The sequence below is a fragment of the Capra hircus genome, chromosome 28 (genome assembly GCF_001704415.2).
Source record: "Capra hircus breed San Clemente chromosome 28, ASM170441v1, whole genome shotgun sequence".
NCBI lineage: Eukaryota > Metazoa > Chordata > Mammalia > Artiodactyla > Bovidae > Capra > Capra hircus.
In genome coordinates, this window is record NC_030835.1 from 40,057,929 (window position 1) to 40,083,646 (window position 25,718).

The 25,718-nt window shown below is 43.7% G+C and overlaps 1 protein-coding gene across 6 annotated transcripts in view; it reads left to right on the forward strand.

Moving 5' to 3' along the window:
- SIPA1L2 (signal induced proliferation associated 1 like 2) overlaps positions 1-25,718 on the forward strand; it is a 242,677-nt gene that overhangs the window by 166,249 nt on the left and 50,710 nt on the right. For all 6 annotated transcript variants that reach the window (XM_018042332.1, XM_018042336.1, XM_018042333.1 and 3 more), the window contains exons 8-10: positions 5,797-5,954; positions 9,254-9,830; positions 14,092-14,366. In XM_018042332.1, the coding sequence (XP_017897821.1) occupies positions 5,797-5,954; positions 9,254-9,830; positions 14,092-14,366 (1,010 nt within the window). The remainder of the gene's footprint in view (positions 1-5,796; positions 5,955-9,253; positions 9,831-14,091; positions 14,367-25,718) is intronic.

A 25,718-nucleotide genomic window follows, 5' to 3' on the forward strand; every position in this document is an offset into this window, starting at 1 on the left:
GCTTCATTAAGTTCCACTGCGTTAAGTTCTATACAAGCAGGTCCTGACTGCTCTTGGATTCACCTATAAATAGGCATCTAGACTATTTTGGAAGCATAAGGTGCTTATTCAGCTTTTCATGATTAGCTTTATTCCCAGGCCAGAGAAAGGGATATACACTTACACAGTAAGAATTACTGCTTTTTGAGTAGGCTGGCACTACTCATCTTCAGAAGAGAAATAGTTGTATCTTCATAATCCTTTCTTATCTTCACTTTGTTATTAAATCATTAAAAATCCACATTCATGGTTTGTTTCTCCATTTCCAGAATATTCAGCTTTGCTTAACTGGTTTGTACCTTTCTTCTTGCCATTGTTAAAATATTGCATGTAATATTTTTACGTTCGTTATATGGTGACTCAGCAAATGCATCTTTGAAGTGGCGATTAAATTGGTATCTTCTTGCTGATCTGAGGTCAGAGTGGTTAACTGTGGTCACTTTTCTATGGAAGTGAAAAGGCAAGGTTTTCCTTCGGCAAGTATAGATCCTCTGTATTGATGTGGTACCGCGTGTGGGTTTTCCCTCTCTTTCTTATTAGTCAGACTACTATTCCATGTTCACTTTTTCCGTTTCATTACACAGGAAGCTCTATAGACGCCTCTTAAAAACGAAAGCAAAGTCCTAACCACTGGTGTGTGCTTTGCTGAGTACAGAGTAGATGGGTGGGAGCAGTGCTTGTGTGTGCGTGTGTTGTGTGTGTTCGTGTGCATTGTGCAAAGTTAAGGGAGTCTCTGGAGGAGGAGAAGCTAGCCCTGCATGTAAAGAGGGGACACTTCTAAGAAAAATATTTGGTGGCACTGGGTCTAAGTTGCAGCATGAGGAGTCTTCAGTTTCATTGCAGCGTGTGGGATCTCTAGTTGCAGCGTGTGGGATCTAGTTTACGACTAGGGGGTGGAACTCCCCCACACCCGCAGCTGCACTGGAAATGCGGAGTCTTAGCCACTGGACTGCCAGGGAAGTCCCAAGGGCAGACACTTCCGAAGCAGAGTTAGCAAACACAAGGTGCCTACTGCAGCGACTAGCAACAGGAGGCTCTCTAGAAGGGGGTTGTGACCAGTCAGACTGTGGGAAGGATCAGGCCAGATCAGTCTTTATCAGCCCTGCTCATCCTGCCAGACTTTCTCAGACACCTGAAGGACTGAGATCCAGAATTTATGATTGTTGTTTTGAATGGGAATACAGTTCATATTTTGCTCACTTCTGCACTCATCTCTTTGAATTTCAGAACTTGTAATCATTAAACAGTGCAGTTTTCTCTTTGAAATCATGCTCATTTTCACCTATTCACTTTTGAAGACCAGAAAGTCTCTCTGGAGAGCTACCTTCTCCAGTTTCAAGTTAAGCTTTCACATCACTGACGTTTAGAGGTGTTTTCTGAACCACATCTCACCTACTTTCTCTTTCTTATATAGGTGTAGCCTCTTCTCCCCTTTCTTCCAAAATTAGGTGTAGCGTGTTTTGTTTTGCTTTGTTTTCCTATCTTGCTAGGTTTTTTAAAAAAGAGTGTAACAGATGAACCTGTTTGGCCAGAGGCTAGTAGATCTCACCAGGTTCAGCTTTATGCCGTTCTTGATGTATACGAGACTGCCTGGGGATTGCTTGCTTTCACTTGCTTCTGGTTGTTGCACCAGGTTAAAACTGGACCTCTGAAACTCTGAAATTTGTTTAAGGAACTGAAAATTTAAACCCACATGTTGCTATTTCTGTAGCATCTATATGCTTTTTCATCATGGAATTGGGTGAAGAATCATATTTTCACTTCCCTTGTCATAACAAGAGCTTATTCCTATCTCACAGCTTGAATCCAGTGTTGGGAATTTAGCAGAACTGACTATGTAAATCTAATATAATGTTTATTAACTCACTTTTTCAGTTGAAGACACTAAGTTGGCAGTCTTGGTGCCGAACAAGCGTTAGGAGCTTCTTATGTCTAGAAAGGCCTAGAAGACGTCGTCATCTCTTAATTCCTGAAATAGTGTCAGGGACCTCTTAGTGACTAGCAGCTTGCTTCCTGCGTGGACCACTGTGGTCTGTGCAGGCTGCCACGCCCTTTCCCTTCCACTTCTGGAGTCCATTCTACAGAGTTTCATTGACCAGTTACAACAGGATACAACTAACTACAAAAGAGAACCCTTACCTTTACATAAGAAATCCTTACCTATATAAGTAATAGGTTATTTAATGTCCGACAATGAGTAATGTTTCTGAGAACTTGTCAGATGTATTACTTTAGTCTCTGAAGAGACTCAGGTATCCTGTTAATGGGCCAGGTGTTCATTTTCTTGCGCTATTCTCTACAAAGAGCTTGAGATGTTATTTTCCTCTTCTTAATGAATCCCCATGTTCCCCAACCCGACTTTTTCTACAAAATGCATTCTGTGATCATGGTTAAATTAACCAGAATTTTAAAAATATTTCTAGCCCGTTTTACAGAGCAAAAGAATACATTTTTAGTGGTAAAAATCTGCCCGCCATTCCAGGAGTTGTAAGAGGTGAGGGTTCCATCCCTGGGTCGGGAAGATCCCCTGGAGGAGGACATGGCAACCTACTCCAGTGTTCCTAGGAGAATCCCATGGACAGAGGAGCCTGGCGGGCTGCAGTCCATGGGGTCGTAAAGAGTCAGACACGGCTCTAAGCGTCTGAGCACAGCCCGTTTTACGAAGCAAAAGAATATGTTTCAAAAGACACAAAAGCAGACTGGTATGTTATCAAAATAAGTAGCCTTAAATTTTCCTTTCACTTGGGCATTAAGTTTTGTGCTTCCCGAAGTGAAGTGTGGGATTGGACCCAACATCTTCCTTCAGGAGGGAGAGAGATGGGTAGGAATAGCTACCTACACTTCACTGAGTAAGGCGCCAGACCACCCTGCAAGATTGGCCCGGAGGGTGGTCACTGGGGAAGAGGGGCCCAGAGTCCCCTGTGTGGCCTTGGCCAGCTGTCTTCTCACCAGTCTGAGAATTCCTGTGTTTTGAGGAAAGTACAGCATCAGCCACTGTATCTGTGCTCAGTGAATACACTGAAGACATTGTGAGATATTTTTATTTTTTAAACTTCTCATTTGTTCCTGAATTTTCTTGTCCTGTTACAGTACATGTAAATGATATGTTTCCGTTTATCCAGGATATGAAGGAAGAATATCGTAGCCTTGTACCATTTTCAGCTTGTCGTGGTGTTTGTTTTACTTTTTTAATTTAAAAAGTTTTAAGATATTTATTTATTTGCTTGCTTATTTGGCCACGTCGGGCCTTAGTTGCGGCTCGAGGATTTGTTGCCGCGGCATGAGGATTCGTCCTCGCGTCTTTCCGGACCGTTCGCTGGGGTGCTTGAACTCTCTCTAGTGGTGCCGTGAGGGCTTGGTTGCTCTGTGGCATCATGTGGGATCTTAGTTCCCCAACCAGAGGTGAAACCCATGTCCCCTGCATTGCAAGGCGGATTCTTAACCAATGTACCGCCGGAGAAGTCCTCATTTTATTTATTCTATTTTATTTTTTTGGCTGCACCTCTTAGCATGTGGGATCTTAATTCCACGACCAGGGGTCAAACCCGAGCCCCCTGCAGTGGAAATGCAGAGTCCTAACCACTGGACTGCCAGGGCGTCCCATGGTGCTTGTTTAAAATATATGTCCCTGCCTGCTTTTCTTTTCCTTCCGTGAAATGTTTATTGTAGTTAACATCTGTGTCCACAATTGAATGGGTAAATAACACAGTGAATATACAACTAGTTTGCTACTGATTTTTTTACATGCTTCTGAAGTGGCACCTCATACTTAAATATCCAACAAACATCTTTGAAACAACAGATGGCTCATTAATGGATATTAATATATCTTTCAAAACTTCACTTGGGCAGTAAAATGATTTTCATGTGTTTATAACTTTAACCATGGGGATTTAAATAGGAATTTTCTAGCATAAGAATCAGCAATTTAACTGGCAAGCAGTGAATTCTGGAAGAATGGACATTTCGTTCCCACTTTTCCAGGCCTTTTATCATGCTAAATCACAAGTCAGGGGCCTGACAATGAAATCGTTTTTGTATCTGGGTTTAAAAGGTTTTAAAAGTCAAACTTAATGCTCTTTACACTGAAGTATGTTCTGTAGGTGCCAAATAAATTTGAACACAAGCTTGTTGCCTTTGTTATTGCTCGTAAAGTGAGATTTACTACGTGAGATTACCCTGTTCCTGCAGTGACATCACCGACTCCTGTAAAGATTACTGCCTCTATGAAAACCGAGGATCACAGGCCCTGTGAGCACAGATCCTAGTGGCTTTGGGTGCATCAGTTTATGGGGTGTATGGGTTTATCAGTGTCGATTCAGAGTGTTCAGTGTTTTATTGTGCAGTGTTGTGTGGCTGTGATTGTGTATTTGTATCATTTGTTTATTCATATTGGGTAGGGGGTGTCTGCTGTGTCCTGGGCAGGCCGTTAGAACCCAGGAAACCAGAACCCAGTCAGACACGTCTCCTGCCCTCCTGATGATTATGACCTGAAACAGGAGAAGTGAGCTGAGACTTAAAAGAGGACAAGACAGCTAATGTGGTTGCCCTGAGCTTGGCGTGTGGCTGCAGGGCAGGTGCAGTGTTGCCAAGAACATTTTTCCTGGTGTTGTGGTAGCTCAGACCCGCGTGGTCTAGGAGAGACTTGGGGTGAAGGGGGTGTTCTTGGCAGAAGGAACATCTCAAGTAAAAACGTTCAGTGTTAAACCGCTGCGGGGCTCCGTCTCTGCTGCTGCGGATGTCATTTCTTGGGCTTTCCAGGTGGATTCTGTGTTTCCAACATGCATTTTAGAAAGGCCAGATTTCAGTTAGTTAGTTTGAAAATATTAGCCACCAAAATAACAGCCTTCTGTACTGGTTTTAAATTTTTATATATGCACTTATGGCTAAGCAGGGAGAATCCCAGGGACGGGGGAGCCTGGTGGGCTGCCGTCTGTGGGGTCGCACAGAGTCGGACACGACGGAAGCGACTTAGCTTAGCTTAGGGTCTGTGTCGCTGCACAGGCGTTCTCCAGCTGTGGTGAGCGGGCTCTGCTCTCTAGTTGCAGCCTTCTCACCGAGAGGGCTTCTCTTGCGCAGCATGGGCTCTTGGGCGCCCGCGCTTCTGCCGTTGCAGCACGTGGGCTCAGTAGCTGTGGCTGCTGGGCTCTAGAGCATGGCTCAATAACTGGCACGTGGGCTTAGTTGTCGTACAGCACGTGGGATCCTCCCGGATCGGGGATTGAACCTGTGCCTCCCGCACCGGCAGGCAGATTCTTTAGCACGGAGCCACCAGGGAAGCCCCCAGCCGTCTGTATTTTTGTCGCAGACATGCACGTGTCTGTGGAAGCACGGACACAACTACGCCCCTGAGGCACTAAGTGGACGACTTGGAACCACTGTACCTTCCCTTGGATGCCATGCCATCTCCTGCCATTAAGTTGCAGAGCTTAAGCCACAAATCTCCTTAGAGCGATTTTGGCTGTAAATGGGCTATTATTTCAGGGTTAAAAAAAAAATGATAAAGATGAAAAGGAGGGAAAATGACAGTCACATTTTAAAGTAAAAGATGAACTTAAGTATTGAGGCTTTTCTCTTCATCAGTCTTGGAAGCGCGGCCACATCGAGGAAGCTGAACTTCCTAAGAACATCTCTGCTTCTCTAAAACAAACCCCTTGAAATTGAAAGCTGAGTGCATTGTATATACTTACATATCTTGTTTTTACAGAAAACCTTGTCTGTAACTGTGTGTGTGTGTGTTCACTTCCCTGACCGCAGCTCCTGAGGAAAAGGCATATAGGAAATGACATCGTGACCATTGTCTTCCAAGAGCCTGGAGCACTTCCTTTTACTCCAAAAAGCATCCGGTCCCACTTTCAACACGTCTTCGTCATCGTCAAAGTGCATAATCCATGTACGGAAAACGTATGCTACAGGTGAGTCAGCCGCCCCTGGCGCTCCGTGCTCCCAGAGTTGTTCCAACAGGTCCTCTTTTCCCAAAATATCTTTGTTGTCCAATTATTCTTTCTCAGCCCCTAATTATCCTTTGATATTTTTTTTTCTCCCTAATTACATTTCTCATGGTTATCATTCAGGTACTTTCTGTAAGTACCTTCTTCCCATTTTGAAACAGTGACATTCCCAGCAGTTCATGAGCGTAGGTGACACCTTTCCTAAGCATTCAGCATCATCCAGCCCTGCCAGCGCCATCGCTCGGTGGATAGCAGCCCCAGAGGTGGATGATGCGGCCTCGTCAGCGCTTCCCTGAATGAAACATATGGTGATGGCGCAGTATCTCTTCTTGTCCAAGGTCTTGGAAACACTCACACTTGTGGGGCTCTCAGGACGGGCGTCTGATGCTTTGGTGCTTTCAAAAGGCCAGCCAGGCACCCAAGAATCACAGGCCAGTCTGGTGGGGCCTGCCTTTCCTCCAGCCCTGCCCTTCTCTGGGAAGCGGCCGTCTAGTAGGGTGCTGTTGGAAGAGTGGGTCTCTGACCTGAGTGAGGGTCCAGATCTCCTGCCATGTTTAGAGCTTAGCTTATTTTTGTGTGTCAGTTGCTCAGTCGTGCCCGACTCTTTGCAACCCCGTGGACTGTAGCTCACCAGGCTCCTCTGTCCATGGGATTCTCCAGGCAAGAGCACTGGAGTGGGTTGCCATTTTCTTCTCCAGGGGATCTTCCCGACCCAGGGATCAAACCCAGGTCTCCTGCATTGCAGGCAGATTCTTTGCCATCTGAGCTTTAGGGAAGTCCTTATTTTGGGGGCCATTCACTTCCTTCTCTGGAAACTAAGGGTAACAGTATTGACTTCAGTGTGTAGTTGAGAAGAATGAATGCTCAGATTTCAGTTAGTTTTTTTTTAAAGAAGTGATATTTGAAAAAAAAAGACATCTAGCCTGTATAAAGGATATGTGCTTAGTTGCTCAGTCATGTCCAATTCTTTGTGACCCCATGGACTGTAGCCCGCCAGGCTCCGCTGTCCATGGGGACTCTCCAGGCAAGAATACTGGAGTGGGTAGCCATGCTCTCCTCTAGGGGATCTTCCCGACCCAGGGATTGAACCTATGTCTCCTGCACTGCACACGGATTCTTTACCGTCTAAGCCACCAGGGATAATATGCCTAAATCCAATAACGTTAGTGCAAACATGCTCATTTGGCTTATTCTTCTGGGATCTCCCCCATGAATGGTAATTATGAAGAATCATCTTAAATGAACTTCCCTAATGGATTGGAAACATGAGCCTAGGGCGTTCTTGTATTTGGTGTTATTTTATCTGCTGCTATTTTTAGGTCAAATTGGGTATTTTTAATTGCTTTCTATTTTTAGTTTATTCTTCTATCATGAGGTGGTTGATTAGCACAAAAAAATCTTAAAAGATAAGTAATACCTTTTCATTTTTATTTCTTTAGAGCTTTCTGGATTTAATTAGATTACTGGGGGTGCCTTTGATATAGATCTTGCTTATAAACAAAGCGGCTTGCATTATGTTTTCTGTGGTGAAAGACAGTGTATACAAATGGTTCAAAGACAGGGTCATTGCCTTTTGAGAAAACACACGTTATTGCTAAGTTATCATTTACTAATGAGGTTCAAGTGTAAAGCAGCAGAATGCTTCAGGGTTTTAAAAGTGGCTCGTAAACATTCATGGGCTTCCCATGTGGCTCAGTGGTAAAGAACCTGCCTGCCAATGCAGGAGACATGGGTTCAATCCCTGGGTCGGGAAGACCCCCTGGAGGAGGAAACGGCAACCCACTCCAGTATTCTTGCCTGGAAAATCCCCTGGACAGAGGAGCCTGGTGGGCTACAGTCCACTGGGTCACAAAGAGTTGAACATGAGTGAACATACACACACACGGCAGAGTTTGCTTGTCTGTCCCAAAGACAGGCAGTCCTTCCCTGTCCTTTCATACTAGCTGAGTTCCCGCCCAGACTGTCTTCTGTCTTACAGCTCATTTTCCCAGAAACAATTAACTCTGTTACAGGGTGTGCAGGTAGCAGCAAAGGTGGGAGATCCCTGGGGACTTTGATCTATTTAGAGTCTCACCCGCTACATCCCAGAAGATTTCACACCTGCTTTCATTTCTTAACTCACTTCTTCCAGGGTTTTCTACAGTGAAGAAAGTGAAGCATAGATGACTTCCTTTATTTATCTCAACACAGAAAATATCAGCCTGGGCAGATGTGGGGTTGGCTCTCCTTCTCGGTCGGCAGACGCTGCTCAGTAGTTGGGGAGTAGATACTGGAGGGTTCATTCATTCACTCACTCCAGTCTTTCATCTGCTAATTTATTAATTCACTCTTATTCCAAAACAGATTTGAGGCAGTGAAAGCTTCTGTCTGATACAGGGGAACATTATTGGTTTTGCCATATTAAAATGATTGCTGTCACTCTATGTTTGAAATATCGTAAAAGGTTGTTTCCATAAAATCCTCATTTAGACTTCCAAAATCAAGTGAGCATTTCCTTAAAGAAAAGGGACATTCAGAAATTTTGGCTCTGTAAGGATGGTCCCTGTGCCCAGTGGCGCACCAGCAGGGCAGATCTCACTGTCAGCTGTTGGAGGGTCACTGCCTCTCAGTGGTGACCAGCCACAGAATCGAAAGAGCACCAACCTGGCTGCGCACCCATCGCCCCTGCCTTAGTTAGCTCGCACAGTCATGGTGCAAACCAAAGAACTGGTAGTTTATACAGCAGACATTTATTTCTCGCAGTTCTGGAGGCTGGAAGTCCAGCGTCACGGTGTTGGCGGGTTTGGTTCTCCCTGAGGCCTCTCTCTTGCCTTGCAGATGGGCGTCTTCCTCCTGTGTGTTCACGTGGTCTCTGTTCTGTGTGTCTGCATCTCTGGTTGTCTTTCTGTGTGTTCATGTTTCATTTTATAAGGACACTTGTTAGATTGGATTAGGGCCCTCTGTCATGATCTCATTTTGACTTAACTATCTCTTCAAAGAAAAGACCCAGCCTCCAAACAGAGCCACTTTCCCAGTTACTGGGGTTTTGGCCTTCAGCATACAAATTTTGAAGGGAGGCTACTCAGCCTATAGCTCCCCTCCCCTGCACCTACTAAATTTGGAAGTTTTGCTTAAAAACAAAGAAAAACTTGATATCCGGAGGTGTGGGAAAGAAGAGGCGGTGAAGTAGATGGCTTCAGTTGAAGGTGTGCTCAGCAGGTACACTTCTGAAGGTAACTATTATGGCATCGCAGTTCAATTTGTTTCTCTGTTTCCTCCCTCAGCGTTGGAGTTTCTAGGTCGAAGGATGTGCCACCATTTGGCCCACCAATTCCCAAAGGTGTCACTTTCCCCAAGTCGGCAGTATTTCGGGACTTCCTTTTAGCCAAAGTCATCAACGCAGAAAACGCAGCCCACAAATCGGAGAAGTTTCGAGCAATGGCCACTCGGACGAGGCAGGAGTACTTGAAGGACCTGGCGGAGAACTTTGTCACAACTGCCACCGTGGACACCTCCGCGAAATTCAGCTTCATCACTCTGGGCGCCAAGAAGAAGGAGAAGGTGAAGCCCAGGAAGGATGCCCACCTGTTCAGCGTGGGGGCCATCACGTGGCACGTCGTGGCGAGAGACTTCGGCCAGTCTGCGGACATCGAGTGTCTCCTTGGGGTTTCCAACGAGTTCATAATGCTGATTGAGGAGGAGTCCAAGAACGTGGTCTTCAACTGTTCCTGCAGGGATGTCATTGGGTGGACATCCGGGTTAGTGAGTATCAAGGTGTTTTATGAGCGAGGAGAATGCATCCTTCTGTCCTCAGTGGACAGCTGTGCTGAAGACATCAGGGAGATTGTCCAGCGCCTGGGCGTAAGTACAGGTTTTGTTTTTCCACCGCCCTTAGGCCTTCCACTTCCTATTCATAGCTTCCGCTGCGGAAGTTCCACCCCAGATGTGTTACCTGGGGAATGAAGTACTTTTCCTCATGGGTGGAGCTGATTTTAAACACTGTCCTTGTGAGCGGTTACTGAATCCATGAATGGTGGAGAAGCATCCATTAGCAGTTGATCAGAAATGAAAGTGAAGCCAGCTTTCCAAAGGGAACATTGGGCCTTATTTTTATAGTGGTTGAAGGAAGGACAGGAGAACTGACTAGAGGTTGTGTGTGTGTAGAGACTTGCATGACAGTATCTTACCAGGAGGAGGTTAACAGGCATAGCATCACCGCTGACCATATTGATGGTCAGAGTGAGCCCTATTTGCCCCTTCCACTCTGTGCGTTTTTATGCTGTATTTCTGTTTCATCTGCCGGATTAACTATGTTATTAATCTTGCAGCCAGTTTCTTGCAGAGGTTTTATAGAATTACCTAGTAAGTTAGAAAGATTGAAAAGAAAAAGTCATGAAAGAGATTGTTATTTGCAGTACAAAGCAAAACCCTTCAGTGATGTCCATGGTATTTAGCAGTTGTATTTATAATTCTTAGTATAACAAGGAAGATACAGATTTTAGTTTGAGTACATACAATAGAATTAAAAGGATAAATCAAATAAAAGAACAAAATATGATTTGACAAAAGAATTTTTCATGTGTAAATCTTCCCCCAAGGGGATGTGTATCTGATTCATTAGAAAAGATTTAGTCAGTTATGGATCATGAGAAAAAGGAGAAATTATACCCATTTCCTGCCCCCTTTCCTGCCACCAAATACAAATTTTTTGTTAATCCAGACCACACAGAAGAGACAATGCAATCAAGGTGGTGTCTGCTGGCTTTGGAGAAATAACGTTGTTATTTGCAGGCACTCTTTACAGGAAGGGCCTCAGAGTGTTCAGCAGTATTGAGGGCGTATGTGCACAAACCATGATGTGATTTGGGGATGATTAAGTGTGTGATCAGTTTATGTATCTGGAGAATTGAATTATCTGGTGAGTCTCAGGACACGTGCTTTCAGTAATCCTGGAAATACTTCTTTTTCAGAGACCCACTGAGTTATTATAACCTGTACTCTGGAAAATAGAACACAAACACATGTCCCTTCACCAACCAGCAAAATGCACGTCTCAGAGGGTCTGATACGTTCACTATTCCAAGGACCCCATTGTACCATCTTTCTAGACTGTGTGACTAAGCTGCCTGATAGCTGGAATGTATTTGAGGAAATATTGAGTTAACCAAAAAGTTCCTTTGGGTTTTCCCGTTAGATATTGCAGAAAAACCTGAATGCACTTTTTGGCCAATGCAATAAGCTGTATCTAGGATAGGATGGCTTATAATGGGAGATGGTAGAAGTAAACCAACCCAAAGACCACTGGGGGCTTAGAACATAAGGCTGGTGCCAGGCAGGAGACAGAGAAACGGAAAGGAAGAGGAGGAAGCTGTCATAGCAGAGAGATTAGGAGGGGGCACTGTGGGACAGGTGGTGAACTCTGCATTTTCTAGTGGTGAAAACAGAAGTGCCTGTTACGCAGGTAAAGACACAGGTGGGAAATGAGAACTCCTGCCTAAAGGGACAAGAAGGGCCGGTCACTCTCCAAAGAGCCCAGGCTTGGTTGAATGCTCTGCTATTGCCATCTTGAAACTCAGAAAGTTTTGTCAAAGGGGCCATACATTTTTATTTTGTACCAGATTTCACAGATTATGTAGCCAGTCCCAGGTACATAGGTAGGAGGCCACCATGTGATTATTGATCATGTAATTATGTGAGGAACTCCAAGTCAGTGGAGAGCATGATCGCCTTTGTAAACGTTAAGGAGCAAGGAACAGAAGGGAGAACGAAACTGCAAAAAGTAGGGGACGTGGTGGGTGGTTGGAAGAAATAAGAGGAAGAGACGACACGTAGGACTCAGGAAAAGCTTGGCCTTTCACTCTTCTAGCTGATATGGATGCTAAATTTCAGCTGAGAGTTATGTTCCTATTGGAAAGAAGGCCGGCCCCATGTCCTCTGTGATCTTTTGGTCCGCGAGCTTAGTTGAAACAAAGCTGAAAAAAGAAGTGAAAGAAAAATGTATTCGAGTTGTATATATTATAAAAGTACTTGTGCAACAATTCTGAATTACTTCAGTTCATAGCTTTGGAAACTTCAGTCTTTCAAAACGTCACCACTAAGACCGACAATCCCTTTCCCCATTTTCCTGAGCCCCAGACTGTCACTGCACCTACGAGAAACTGATCGGCAGTGTGAGCACCGGGGTGGTAACCGTGGCAACATCAGCCACACGGGTGACAACACTGCGCCAGTCTGGGTCCCACGGCTCTATAGGTCTTATTAAATAGGAATCTGTATATTCAGAGCCTGTTTCACAGAGAATTTATTTTTAAAACGGAAACTTCACACCTGAGCTCTGTGCTTTGGGGGATACGGATATGATACCTCCCGGTTTTAAATTACCCACAAGTAAGTGATGCTGTGGTCATCAGAGAGCTGCTTTGGTGGCTCAGTGGTGAGATATCTGCCTGCCAATGCAAGGGACACAAGTTCGATCCCTAGGTTGGGAAGATCCCCTGGAGAAAGAAATGGCTACCCACTGCAGTATTCTTGCCTGGGAAGTCCCACGGAGAAAGGAGCCTGGCAGGCTACAGTCTGTGGGGTTGCAAATAGTCCAACACAACTTAGCCACTAAACAACAATGACAATATGTCATCAAATTATATCTTCAATGACCCCATGTTTCTCTTTCCATTCATGTGGGCTATTCTCAGTAAGAATTTTTGAGGGTGGCATTAACTAATTATTGGTGCTTCGGTGTACCTAGTGAGATGCTTGGAGAAGGCAATGGCAACCCACTCCAATACTCTTGCCTGGAAAATCCCATGGACGGAGAAGCCTAGTAGGCTGCAGTCCATGGGGTCGCCAAGAGTCGGGCACGACTGAGCGACTTCACTTTGACTTTTCACTTTCATGCATTGGAGAAGGAAATGGCAGCCCACTCCAGTGTTCTTGCCTGGAGAATCCCAGGGACGGGGGAGCCTGGTGAGCTGCTGTCTACGGGGTCGCACAGAGTCGGACACGACTGAAGCGGCTTAGCAGTAGCAGCAGCAGTGAGATGCTTCCTGCAGGAGTGCCTTTCTGCATGCTGTCCTTGTCCAGAGACAGTAAGGAGGCTGGCTGCCTGGCCCACGTTTGATCTGAATGGTCCTCACCACCCGGGCAAGCACGGGGAGGCAGTCCCAGGAGAGAGGGTCCCAGGGTTTAGACTAGGATGTCCACAGGTTGCTACAGAGAACACTTCTGGTTTCCTAACAGTTGGACTTCCTGCTGCTGCCCATCCTGGGGGGCAGGTCACTAAGTGTCAGCTTGGAAAGGCACTGGGCCATTTTTTTTTCCACTGTTTGTATATGCCACACTTTATGTATCCATTCTTCCATCCACAGGCACTTGAGTCACTTCCACATTTTGATTATTGTAAATAACACTGCTAAGCACATGTGTGTATACATACCTCTTTGAGACCCTACTTTCAGTTCTTTTGGATTTATACCCAGAAGTAGAATTGCTGAGTCACGTAGTAATTCTATTTTATATTTTTGGGGAACTGCCCTACTGTTTTTCATAGCTGATGCACCACTTTATAAGGCCATTTTATAAGTTGAATTACATTGCCTAGTAAGGAATTTCCTGGCATATAGTGGTTAGGACTTGGTGCTATGACTGCTGGGGTCCTGGGTTCGACCCTTGGTTGAAAAGTAGGATCCTGCAAGCTGCACAGTTGGGCAAAAAAAAAAAAAAAGATAATTGTCTATTAGGCTTTATTGCTTTGATGGGTGACAGGCTTCACGTTTTTTCAGTTGCTTCAGTCTATTTGAAACAATGGAATTTAGATACTTGAGCGCCAAGTCAGGTGATGCCGCAAGGAGAGGGAAAAGTGAGAGCCCATCTTAAGCTCTCAGGCTCTGAGAAGCTCTGGGTCATCGGCTTCTAGGAAAAAGCAGGACACCTGTATCCGATTTGGCTTTGAAGAATGAAACCATCATTTCACTTGTGCTATTTCTCTGCGGCTGATGCCAAGGATAATTACGATAAAGTTTAGATTGAACCGTGTCCCTCTTGTTTTCTTGTCACTGGGGTGGCTGGAGGGCAGGGCCTTGGTGCCCCCCATAGCCCTGCCTCTCATCGTCCCCTTCCCCCTTAGATTGTGACGAGAGGCTGCGAGACGGTGGAAATGACCCTGAGGAGGAACGGGCTGGGCCAGCTGGGCTTCCACGTGAACTTCGAGGGAATTGTGGCGGACGTGGAACCTTTTGGTTTTGCGTGGAAGGCCGGCCTTCGCCAGGGTAGCCGCCTCGTGGAGATCTGCAAGGTGGCCGTGGCCACACTGACCCATGAGCAGATGATCGACCTTCTCCGGACCTCGGTGACTGTGAAGGTGGTCATCATCCAGCCCCACGATGATGGCTCACCTCGGAGGTAAGGCGCCCGTGCATGAGCACTCCTCCTTGGCCTCTATGACAGGTGCTCTCCTGTAAGACCCTCAGAACACGAGGTCATGCACATCTTCCACCTAAGTTGTTTGGACATCCACCATTAGCACAACTTAAAAGATCTATTTAAAAAATCATTAGTATATAATAAATGATACACTCTCATTTTCTAAGCTCTCCTTTGGTACATTGAAGCCATTGGGTTCAGAATATGTACTTGCATGTGTGATGGAATATTGGGAAATCAGATACACTGTTTGGTGACCACTCCATTCTGGTTGAACTGGTTCAGGGCTCTCTCGTAAGCTGTCATGGGAAACAGAAGTGACTGGACTTGGAAAGCTCAGAGATGGATGGGTGTGAGGAGTAGGAACAAGAGTAGAATTAGAAAAGGATACTGTGGCAATGTAAATAGAAAGTTCTCAGGCTCAACATCACAGGGGTATTATGCCAAAAGGAGAAAGAACAACCCACCCACCTGGCTGTGGCCCCCCTTGTACAGTTGGTAGTATGTATAGTGGTATCTGGAGCATCCTTTCTCTGCCTCCATCTCAAATGGAGGTCCTTCTGGACCCCCAAGAGCTCTGGCTTAGGAGGGATAAGCATGCTTGAAATCCAGGCCAGGCACTAGCTATGTGACTTTGGGTTTGTCCCTTGCTAGTTCTTATTTTCAGTCCCTCAGTCGTGTCTGACTCTTTGCAACCCCATGGATGCAGCACGCATGCCAGGCTTCCCTATCCTTCACCATCTCTTGGAATTCACTCAGACTCAGGTCCATCAAGTCAGCGATGCCCTCCAAATATCTCATCTTCTGTTGTGCCCTTCTCCTGCCCTCAGTCTTTCCCAGAATCAGGGTCTTGCTCTCTCTAAGCCTCACTTAATATCTGTAAGCTGGGATTATTATATTGCTTACTTCATACTGTTGATGAAGGTTAAATAAGGTGATGATATGTAAAGCAATCTGCACCTCTGGCATAGTCAAAACCCCGCACATTTAGCGAAAAACAAACACACAAAAGACTACACCTTTAGGATGGGCATTTGAATATTTTCATGCTGTAAAAGAAATTCTTACTCAAAGATAGCAAAATGACTGTGCCCACTCCCTGGTCTTGTTCCTGTGGTAACTGAGGCCCCTCTTTGTACTCTGTCCATTTCCTTCCTCCCAGCCTCCACATCAGCACCATCGAATAGCACTTTCTCTGATGACATGCTCTATATCTGTTCCAGCTAAACAGTGGCCACTAGCCTCATGGGTAGCTTGAAATGTGCCCAATGCAGCTGAGAAAATGGAGTTTTTATTTTAATAAATGAACTAAGGCTGCACCGGCCACATCTGGCTTGTGGCTGCCATACTGACTGGATGGTGTGTGTGCCCGTATGCTCCGTCATGTCTGACTCTTTGTGACCCCGTGGAGTGTAGCCCACCTCATGGAGTTTTCCGGGCAGGAATACTGAAGTGGGTTGCCATTTCCTACTCCAGGGGGTCTTCCCAACCCAGAGATCGAACTCGAGTCCCCTTCATTGGGAGGCTGATTCTTTACCACTGAGCTACCTGGGGATACACTAGTTCTAAACCATGATCTTTTAAGAAAATAAGCCAGGAGTAAACCACCTTCCTCTCTGGTTAATGTACAGAATTTTACAAACCTGTGCTTTCTGTTGGTTATCTTACCTTTTGCTCCCTGCTTAACTTTCTGTGGTCTGATTTCCTATATCTGCCCAGTAAGGTTATAGAGTAAAGGTTAATGAGCTGAAATTCTTGAGAGTAGCAGCCACATATCACAGGAAATAACCAAGTCATTTCTTGCTGCCTTGCCAGATTCTGTCCCATTAAATTCATTTACTCCCCAAGAATCCTGTGAATCACTCCTAGGGGTATGAGTACAAGGAAATCAGAGACAAAAGTTATTTTCCTAAAAACAAGACTTGGATATAACAGAAAGCAAATCCTTTAATCTTTGAAGCTAAAATATTTGTAAGTAAAAGTCTTTTAATAAATAGATTTTATTTATTATAAATAAATTATAAGCCACTTATTAGAAATTTTTCCACATGGTAAGATTTTTTTCTTCATTGACTGGAGTTATAGATTTATGGATTTTGTGGTGAGAATCAAATATTATGCTGTCTTCAGGGTTGATTACTTCTGTTGAGCTGACATAACTGTTACCATGTTCTCCCCAAATTAAAAAAAAAAGCAAAACATTTTTCTCCTATTTTTAGTTTTGGTCTGATGTTACTAAGACATGTTTTTTTAAGCTTCCAAGAGATATCATTAATAAAAATGTTGGAGTTATCATTATATTTGGTATTTAAAGCATATGGTTTAGAAAAGTAGAATTTCTTAAGTAATACCGAATTGTTTTTCAGCTAAAGCAAATAAACAAAAGCTACCACAGTAAAGTTCTGCCTGCTGTTTTTCTATCCAAGGATTTGTTATCTGCTTTGGTCTGCACATAATTAATTCTTTCTTTGTTTTAACTGTAAATTCTCTTACTGAAACTGTTCAAGATAATTTAGAGATTTTGCCTTTGTCTCCTCAGAATCTCCTTAATGTCATTCCCTGAAGATACAAATTTTTCTCCTGATTAATCTAAAATAACTGTCTTCTATATTTTTAACCTTAGCCAGGATGAGAATAAGCTGTTTACCTGGTAGTGACTCTCCAGAAGTGGTCCACCTATCATCCACATTTACACAAGTCAGGAAGCTTTTAAGCCTAGCGTGTATCATTTAAGATGCTTTCAATTCAGGCTTCCAATTTTCTGTGAATTTGAATCCGTAAATTTGCAGATCTACATTGTTGTTAGTTTTGGATTCATGTTCTATGCCAGCAACTCTCTGGACGCGCTGATAAAAGGACTCATCATTTTCCGGCAGCCTTACATCACTGGAAATTATCCTTGAAGTGACAGCCTTTGGCTTTAGACTCTCATGCTGAGGATGAGGGCTTCCCAGGTGGCAGTAGTGGTAAAGAATCCACCTGTAATGCAGGGAACACGGAAGATGCAGTTCGATCCCTGGGTTGGGAAGATCCCCTGGAAAAGGGCATGGTGGCACACTCCAGTATTCTTGCCTGGAGAATTCCGTAGACAGAGGAACCTGGCAGGCTACTGTCCGTAGGCCCACAGACAGTCAGACATGACTGAAGAGACTCAGCATGTGCACATGCACGCTGAAGATGAGATGTCTACATTTCATCCCCACCCTCAGCAAGTCTGGGCTTCCCTGGTGGCTCGGAGGGTAAAGGATCTGCATGCAGTGTGGGAGCCCTGGGTTCGATCCCTGAGTTGAAAAGATCCCCTGGAGGAAGGCGTGCAGTCCACTCCAGTATACTTGCCTGGAGAATCCCCAGGACAGGAGCCTGGCAGGTTACAGTCCATGGGGTTGCAAAGAGTCAGGCGCAACTGAGCAACTGAGCACAGCACAGCTAAGCAACAACAGCCTTCTGCGTTATTAGATTTTAGTAATGAAACTGTAGAGGAGGGTATAAAAGAAGAAATGAGCAATGCTTCACTCATTTTGAAAATTAAAGTGCAAACCTTTTTTAAATTGTTTTTATTTTATATTGGATCATAGTTGATGTATTAAATACAAAGTTGTGTTAAGTTTCAAGTGTACAGCTAAGTGATTCAGTTATCCATACACATATATCCAGATTCTTTTCCCATTTAGGTTATTACAGATCTCTACAGAGTAGAGTTCCTTGTGCTGTACAGTAGATCCTTGTTGATATCACAACCTTTTAAATGAAATATCACTTAGTACCTTTATTCCTACAGCAAAATATGTAAAGATGGCCCTTTAGGTAGAACTATTCTTTTGATTTGTGGCATGGAAAAAGGTGCCATCTTTCACAAATCAGCTCTTACTTATCAGTGAGGTGGCCAAATGAAAATATTAATTTAAATGGACGTGTGTGTAATTTTTCCTTTTTAAGTTGTCTTTAGTGTAAGAGCCATAAGGGCTACTAAAATCGCCAAGTTCATGAATTGCAAGATATTTCAGCCTTTATAAACATCATGAATAATAGAGTGAAAAATGCTTCAGTTAATTTTTGCCATTTGTCAGCCTTTTTTTTTTTTTTTTTTTTTTTGTCCTCCACAATATCAGGGAGAAGAAATTCTCCCCGGAGCCCATCTGCTTCTGTCAGGAGTGGGAGAGGCCTGTCATTATTAAATGACTAGTTGTCTGTAGGTCAGAAGGTATTTGCTTATGACTCAGAAGCTGCTGGATTAAATGAAGTCTTTAGTTGGGAAAGTATTTATATGGAATCAAAAGGCATCCCACATTTTGAAGTCCTTTTCTCAAGCCTCAGGGTGATGATAACTCAGCTGTCCCCAGGCTTGAAAGGAAGGCAGAACCCAATTTTATTTTCCTTGTGGAGTTCCAGCAGGCAAGGAGCAGGAAGGTTCCCTCTGGGAATGCTTATTAGCTGATCTCCTGCTGCGACTGGATCTGGGAGAGGCTTCATAGCGATTGGGAATGAGTGGCCAGGAGCAGTTAGGGACTAGTGCTCTTCAAATGGAAATGAGGTTTGCAAGGGAGTGAGGGCTTTTCCCAAGCAGACAGTCTCTGTGGCAGAAATGAAGAAGAGTTTCCAAGACGCTTAATTAAGCATTTCTTGGTTTTTTGAAAGGCAGGGCATGGCCTCAGTCCCTAGCCTTCAAAGGTGACTGACATTCTATCAATGTCATTTTAAGGAAAGTGCATCAACTTAAAAGGCTGATAGAAAGGAAATAACAGCTCATCAGAATTATGCATGAGTTGTGATACAATGTGAGTGATTTAGTAAATATGTCCAATAAAAATGGAAATGAAATTCCATGCTGTGGTGCATCTGTTTTGTGTGATTTTTCATACTTCATTGACATATTGTCCAAGACATATTTTTCTATATAATGCAAAACAGTGGCAATTATCTCATGTTGTCGTGAATCTAAATTCTTGTTCTCTGATCATTCTATAAAACTGAAGCCATAGCCGCCAGTTGACCATTCAACTCCCGGAAGTACACAGAGTAGGGCAGAGAGATAGAAATGAGGAAGAAAACTCAATTTTGTCAGGTTAGCAATTGATAGGTAGGTATAGATAGGTGAAAACATCGATTGTAGGTAGATAGAGAGACAGAAAGAGATGATAGATAGATAAATAGGTGGTGAGTTGAAGTCTGGATTAGAGCGAGGTTTTAGATTAGGGTTCCTTATATTTGTTTGGATGCGTGAAACCAGTTCTACCTGGTATTGTCTCATAGACTCTAACGTAATGAATTGTAATGTGAACTGTTAAAAAGCAAGTATGAAACTTCAGGTTCTCACGGTAACCTGAGGCACAGTCACTGTTTTGTGCCCTCTGCCCAGTGCTCTGATAGAACGTTTAGATTATCTTCTCCCTCCTAGAAGTCAGAACACTGGATTATAGAATGAATATAAGGTAGCTTATTTACTGTTCATTCACTCCTTCACTCTGAACTAGCTTGTCCAGGGCTATGAAACATGGGAAGAACAGACATAATCTTTGCATTCTTGGGCTCCTTTTCACCTGTGTGGCATTCTAAAGTATAGTACTTCCGGGACCTCCCTGGTGGCCCATTGGTTAAGACTCCACACTCCCAATGCAGGGGATGTGGGTTTGAGCCCTGATTGAGAGACTAAGATCCTGAATGCCGCAGTGTGGCCAAAAATAAATAAAATACTTCCCGTTTATATTTTGTCCTGATCATTGTCCAATGACACTGGGCAATGGTGATGGACAGCCAGTGAATACAGTCTCTCATGGAAATTTATTTATCAGAAACCAGGTATTATATAGCTATTGAGTCTTCTGTTGAACTTTATAATAGAATACTTTTCCTCAGCAAGCTTTCTCAGAGGGGAAAAAAAAAAAGGAAGTGGTTGGCTTCATGAAGAACTTTTTGCCCATGGTTTGGTTTTTTTTTTTTTAACATTTTAAAAAATTTATTTAATTGGAAGGTAATTACTTTATAATATTGTGTTTGTTTCTTCCTTCCATCAACATGAATCAAGTTCAAAAGTCGTATTCCTTTTGAACTTTCCTTCCACCTCCCGCCTCATCCCATCCCTCTAGTTTGTCCCAGAGCACCAGATTTGAGCTCCCTGCATCATACAGAAAATTCCCACTGGCCCTGTTTTATGTTGAATGCTGTGTTTGGTCTGGGGTGCAGTGGGTGGAGACACACTCCACCCCATGTCTGGTGAGAACGAAACACAGGAAGTTGATGACTTACTCAGTACGAGCCAGCCTCACTTCCTGTGTAATAGACACATACCTTGTCCATTCAAAGACCTTATTCAAAGGGCTTGGTCAGGTGGGTTTCTGGTTTAGATATCTCTTTCACTGTAGTCTCAGGGTCTCTCTATTTCTATCTATAAATTAAAGAAGTTGGTAGAAAAGTGAATTAATATTTCATCAAGTGCCTACCTATTTCACATGTGACACTGCCCTTACCTTTCCAGTCAGTTGCACTGGGTGGTTATCTCCCTATTAGAAGCGTTTGATTTTTTTATGCAACAGAAGGAGTTTGTGATTCGAGTGAATGAGCACCAATTATCCCTGTCACCTTGTTGGATAATTTGGAAAGAGTCTTTCCGCTATTAGCAGGCTATTAGCATAACAGACATTAAAATGATGAAAATATCGGTGATTACTTCAGTCCCTAAGGCTATAAAGTCTCTTTAACAAAGTGCATAATGTAAAAGAATCAGATATTTTGTTTGAGGGGATCTATCTGCCTTTGTTGCCAAAGAGAATCTTTCAGCTCCTAGTGGAAACTGACAGGACGTGGGCTCATTAAATGTCCTTTGATAGTTTCCGAAGGAGATGGGCGAGTGCGTTGGAAAGAGTGCTGAGCTAGTAGTCGGCTTCCGTGTTCTAGGGTGAAAGCCGTCTCACCTTTCCAAGCCTCTGAGCCTTCCGCAGATCGTAGATGTCCTTTGTACTACCGCAGACATCTCTGTGAAATTGAAATGGTATAGTGTAGGTGGAAACGTGCAAAGTGCCATTCAACGGAAGTGTGGGTTAGAAGCAAAGGCCTGCATCGCAATATGTTGGAAGACTTCATGAGATTTGTGGGTTGAGGTCAAGGTTCTGAGATTCTCCCAACAAAGTGAAACCAACAGGCAATTTCAGAGTAAATGCAAGTTGTGATTATGTGACGTAGCTGTGCTGTGGGCCCATGGCTTATCCAGTCCATGCTTTGCTAATGTGCTCAACTCTTTTTTTTTTTTTCTTCCTGGTAAGAATGCATCTCATTCCTTTAAACTTTCTCAGTTCTGTGTCTCAGTTCTTTGGGAGTTTGTTGTTGTTGTTGCGCCTCAAGAGTATTTATCCCTGTTTATTATCCCTAGGATTTCTCCTACTTCTTCTTTTTTGAAAGTCATACATCCAACTTTGGTATGAGAGTAAAGAACAAAGTATCAAAATAATGATTCAGTGTTCTATCGATGAATGTACACAGGGAATTTTACAGCTCCAAAATTTTCTGTGCTTCTGATTATTACATAAAGTTAAACTTCCCCATTCTGTAGTTCTGTAAATATATATTATCTAGAAAGAACTTTCAGCAAGGTATATGAGCCTTTTGCTGTTTTATGTTTTCTTTCTTTATGGATCAAAAAGTCACATTATCAGTTTGAAACTAATTTCTTCCCTTGATGCTTTCGCTTCGGGAAGCTTGCATACTTCCATAATTTAATCTTGACACATCCTCCACTGTTACTGTTCCACTGGCAAGAGGTAAAACATGGGTCCAAAGTGTCTCTCCCCTTTCTGAGCTGCGTATTGGCAGATCTGGGTTTTGAGCACAGGGCACTGACTTCTCTCCCTTAGGTGGAAAACGGTTTGACTACTGTAGAGCATTTCTACTGATAATAAATAAGGCAGCTTGGCTGGGCTCCAACAGTGATAGTCCTGATGGTCAGGCGGTCCAAGTTGAAGCCCCTTTAGAGCTGAGTTTACTGCCTGGCCAGCAGTGATTCTGGTTTCAAGCACCCATTTATTAGTGGTAAAGGGAGGGTCCTCTTCCAGAAAACCGGAGGTATCACTTGGAAGGGATGGTGATGCCATCTTGGCGGCCTTCCCGGTTGTCTCTGAAGTCCCGGGTCCATGCTACAGTGCTGAACAGTGATCATGAGTGCCTGTCAGCTGTGAGCCAGAGGGCACACAGCCTCTGTGCTGCTGAGCCTAGAAGCTGGAAAGTGGGAGCAGCCACAGACTAGAGATTTACAGGTGGGAACCCCTGGTGTAGGAGCTTCTGGAAGCAGGGAGAGCATGGAAGAGTGTGGACGTAAGGCAGTTACTCAGTGTCCCTGCTAGAGGAGTAAGCTGTCACACGGAGTCCACAATGCCAAGTGCAGAGGAACAAGTGGGGTTGTTTGTCAGAATAAAGCAGTCAAACCCAAGATGCTCTGAGGGCTCCAGCTAAGGGAGCCCCTTGTTATTCTGATAGTTTTGTAGCGTCACATTTTTTAACCAGCATGTTGTTCTTGATGCTCTTGGTCTACAGAATGTTTTCCCTTCTAGGACAGATGACTGGGAGAGATTATGAGACTCAGAAAAGTTATTCTCTAGACAATCAATGTTAAAAATTAAATTTGTTTTGATCCCTGAAGCTGAGTTTGCTTTGATCCCTACCTAGCATGGTAATTAGAAGCACACGCAGATGATGTTCGTTATGGAGCAAAGACACAGTCGTGTAAGTGCTCACGTGCTAGTGATACCCCAGCCTTATCTATGCCTTCGAGTGCCTTCTTTTGGCAGGCACACCATGAAAACGGTGCCAGAAACTAGAAATACAGTTCAGATCCACTGACTCAGTTTGGAGTATTGAAAGGAGATGGAGCACGTTTATCAGTGGGGTCTGTGATTTCTCCACTAATATAGGAAAGCAAAAGATGGAAGTCTTTTCTTCAACAACAGCTCAGTTGCACACAAGATTATCAGCTCACTTGTTCAGAAATGGGCTTCCCTAGTAGCTCAGTTGGTAAAGAATCTGCCTGCAATGCAGGAGACCCAGGTTCGATCCCTGAGTCAGGAATATCCCCTGGAGAAGGAAATGGCAGCTCACTCCAGTACTCTTGCCTGGAGAATTCCATGGACAGAGGAGTCTGGCGGGCAGCAGTCCATGGGATCACAAAGAGTTAGACATGACTGTGCGACTATGTTCAGAAATGACTTCTTGGATCTTTTTTGCATTTGGTCAGTTTGGGTTTGAATTGTCCTTTATTCACTGGCCAGAAATGTGTGCCAAGTGCCCTTCACCAGTGCCGGATGCTCCGATGAGTGAGGCTCTTGCTTGGCATCCTGTGTTCAGACCACACAAGGCGGACAGAGCAGTGTGCCCAAGGGCAGGTACAGTTTCTGACACCGCCTGCAGCCTGAGCACCTCTGAAGGTTCATTTGTAATTTTATTTTACACCTCTTCCCATTTCCCTAAAAATTGGCTGAATTTCCATATGTATCCTTCAAGGATTTCCTCATGCATATGGAACAGAACTGAGTTTGACTACGTTTGATGATATGTTATAGTCATATTTATTTGATGTCTTGGTCATAAGAAGTAAACAAAGCAAATATCTAGTTTGTGAGAGTAGTTACCATAAAAGTGTCATAGCAGAATTAATTTTGATTTTAAAATAAAGTCATTCTTTAAGCTTATTTTCATGAGGGCAAAAGAATGCCCGTGTTTAGTATTAAAAGATCATTTACATATGACCTTGTGCAAGAGGATGGAAATGAAATACCCAACCCCCATTCTCTCTTCAGCCTAATGTGTGGCACAAGTTTTTGTCAGTGCTCTCTCAAATATTAGTCATGATTATGCATTTATATAGCATTTCTTTATCCAAGATTGAAGCTCAATTGCAGCCTCTTACTAAAGACTAGTCTGTGAGCATGAATTAAAGACGCTGTACCCAGCTGTCTGTCTCTTCTTTTTTCATTCTTTCTTTTTAAACTAAACCCAATAAACTGGAAACACAAAGCAACCTCTGGAAATGCAGGGTGCCCTTTCTTCCCTAAGATTCAAGGTTCACGTGTGTTTCATTCAAAACACAATTCCAGGACTTTTCACTGTTAAGAGATTCCTTGACTTGGATGACTCAGGCAGCTTTAGGCTTTGAGACCCCAAAGCCTGAGGTTCGCCTGAATGTCCAGTGGCTTGCTTACAACATAGGTTATAGGGTGGAAGATAGGATTCAGTTTTCTTGATGTTTTCATGTATGCTAATATCGCACCTTTATGATTTCTGATTAGGTCATTGGCCATGTGCACGAATCAGTAAGTCCCAGGGGATGTTGTGTCTAATTAAATAGAAAGACACTTGGAAACAGTATAAATCCGTGAGCAAAAAATTGTAGCATCTTAGCACATTATTTTAAAAAATGCAACCCAGTGTAAATCTCAGCTTATCAAATTTTTCCAGTTATTTAGCACATTCATTAAATCCAGAGTAATTTAAACTTGCCTGGGTAAAAGAGATGAATTTTGCTTTGGGGGAAAAAGTTAAAAGATAAGTCAAGTTTACTGATAAAGAGATAATCCCTACTCATTCTCTACAACAGACATCTTATCTTTTTATGATGCTTCTTTTGGTTCATCCCTACTATTAAAGGGTAGCTAGCATCACCATTCATTTGGCTTCCAGATCCAAAAAGCAGAACACTGTTTTTGATTTCTCTCTCTCTCTCCATCCTAAGCGCCAAGCACTGTTGATTTGACAGATGAGAACTTTTACCCCATTTTGCTGTTGGGAAGAATGAACTTTTCTGTGTCCTACCTTTGTGTAGGGCCTGCGCCCTCCCCTGCCTTCTCCCCTCCGGACACTCAGGATCTCTGCTTTAACCCAGGAGTCTGAATTCTACCATAATATGTCTTGACACACCTTTTTTTCCCTTTAGTTCTGGAAATTTTTGTGTATTATTTGTTAATCATTTCCTCCCCTCGTTTTCCTCTCCTCTTTCTCTGTTAGGTGAATTTAGACTTCATAGATTGAACTTAGATTTTCTGGCTTTTGAGGCAAAACTCCTCTGTTTACCTTCCATCTGTCCTACTGGAGTGTTTTATTTTGAATTTCAGTCATCCTCTTTTTAAATTTCGGGCTTCCTTGGTGGCTCAGTGATAAAGAATCTGCCTGCAATTCAGGAGACCTGGGTTTGATCCCTGGGTTGAGAAGATCCCCTGGAGAAGGGAATGGCAACCCACTCCACTATTCTTGCCTGGAGAATTCCATGGACAGAGGAGCCTGGTGGGCTGCTGTCCAGGGGGTTGCAAAGATGGGACACGACTGAGTGACTGACACTTTCACCGGTTCCTTCTC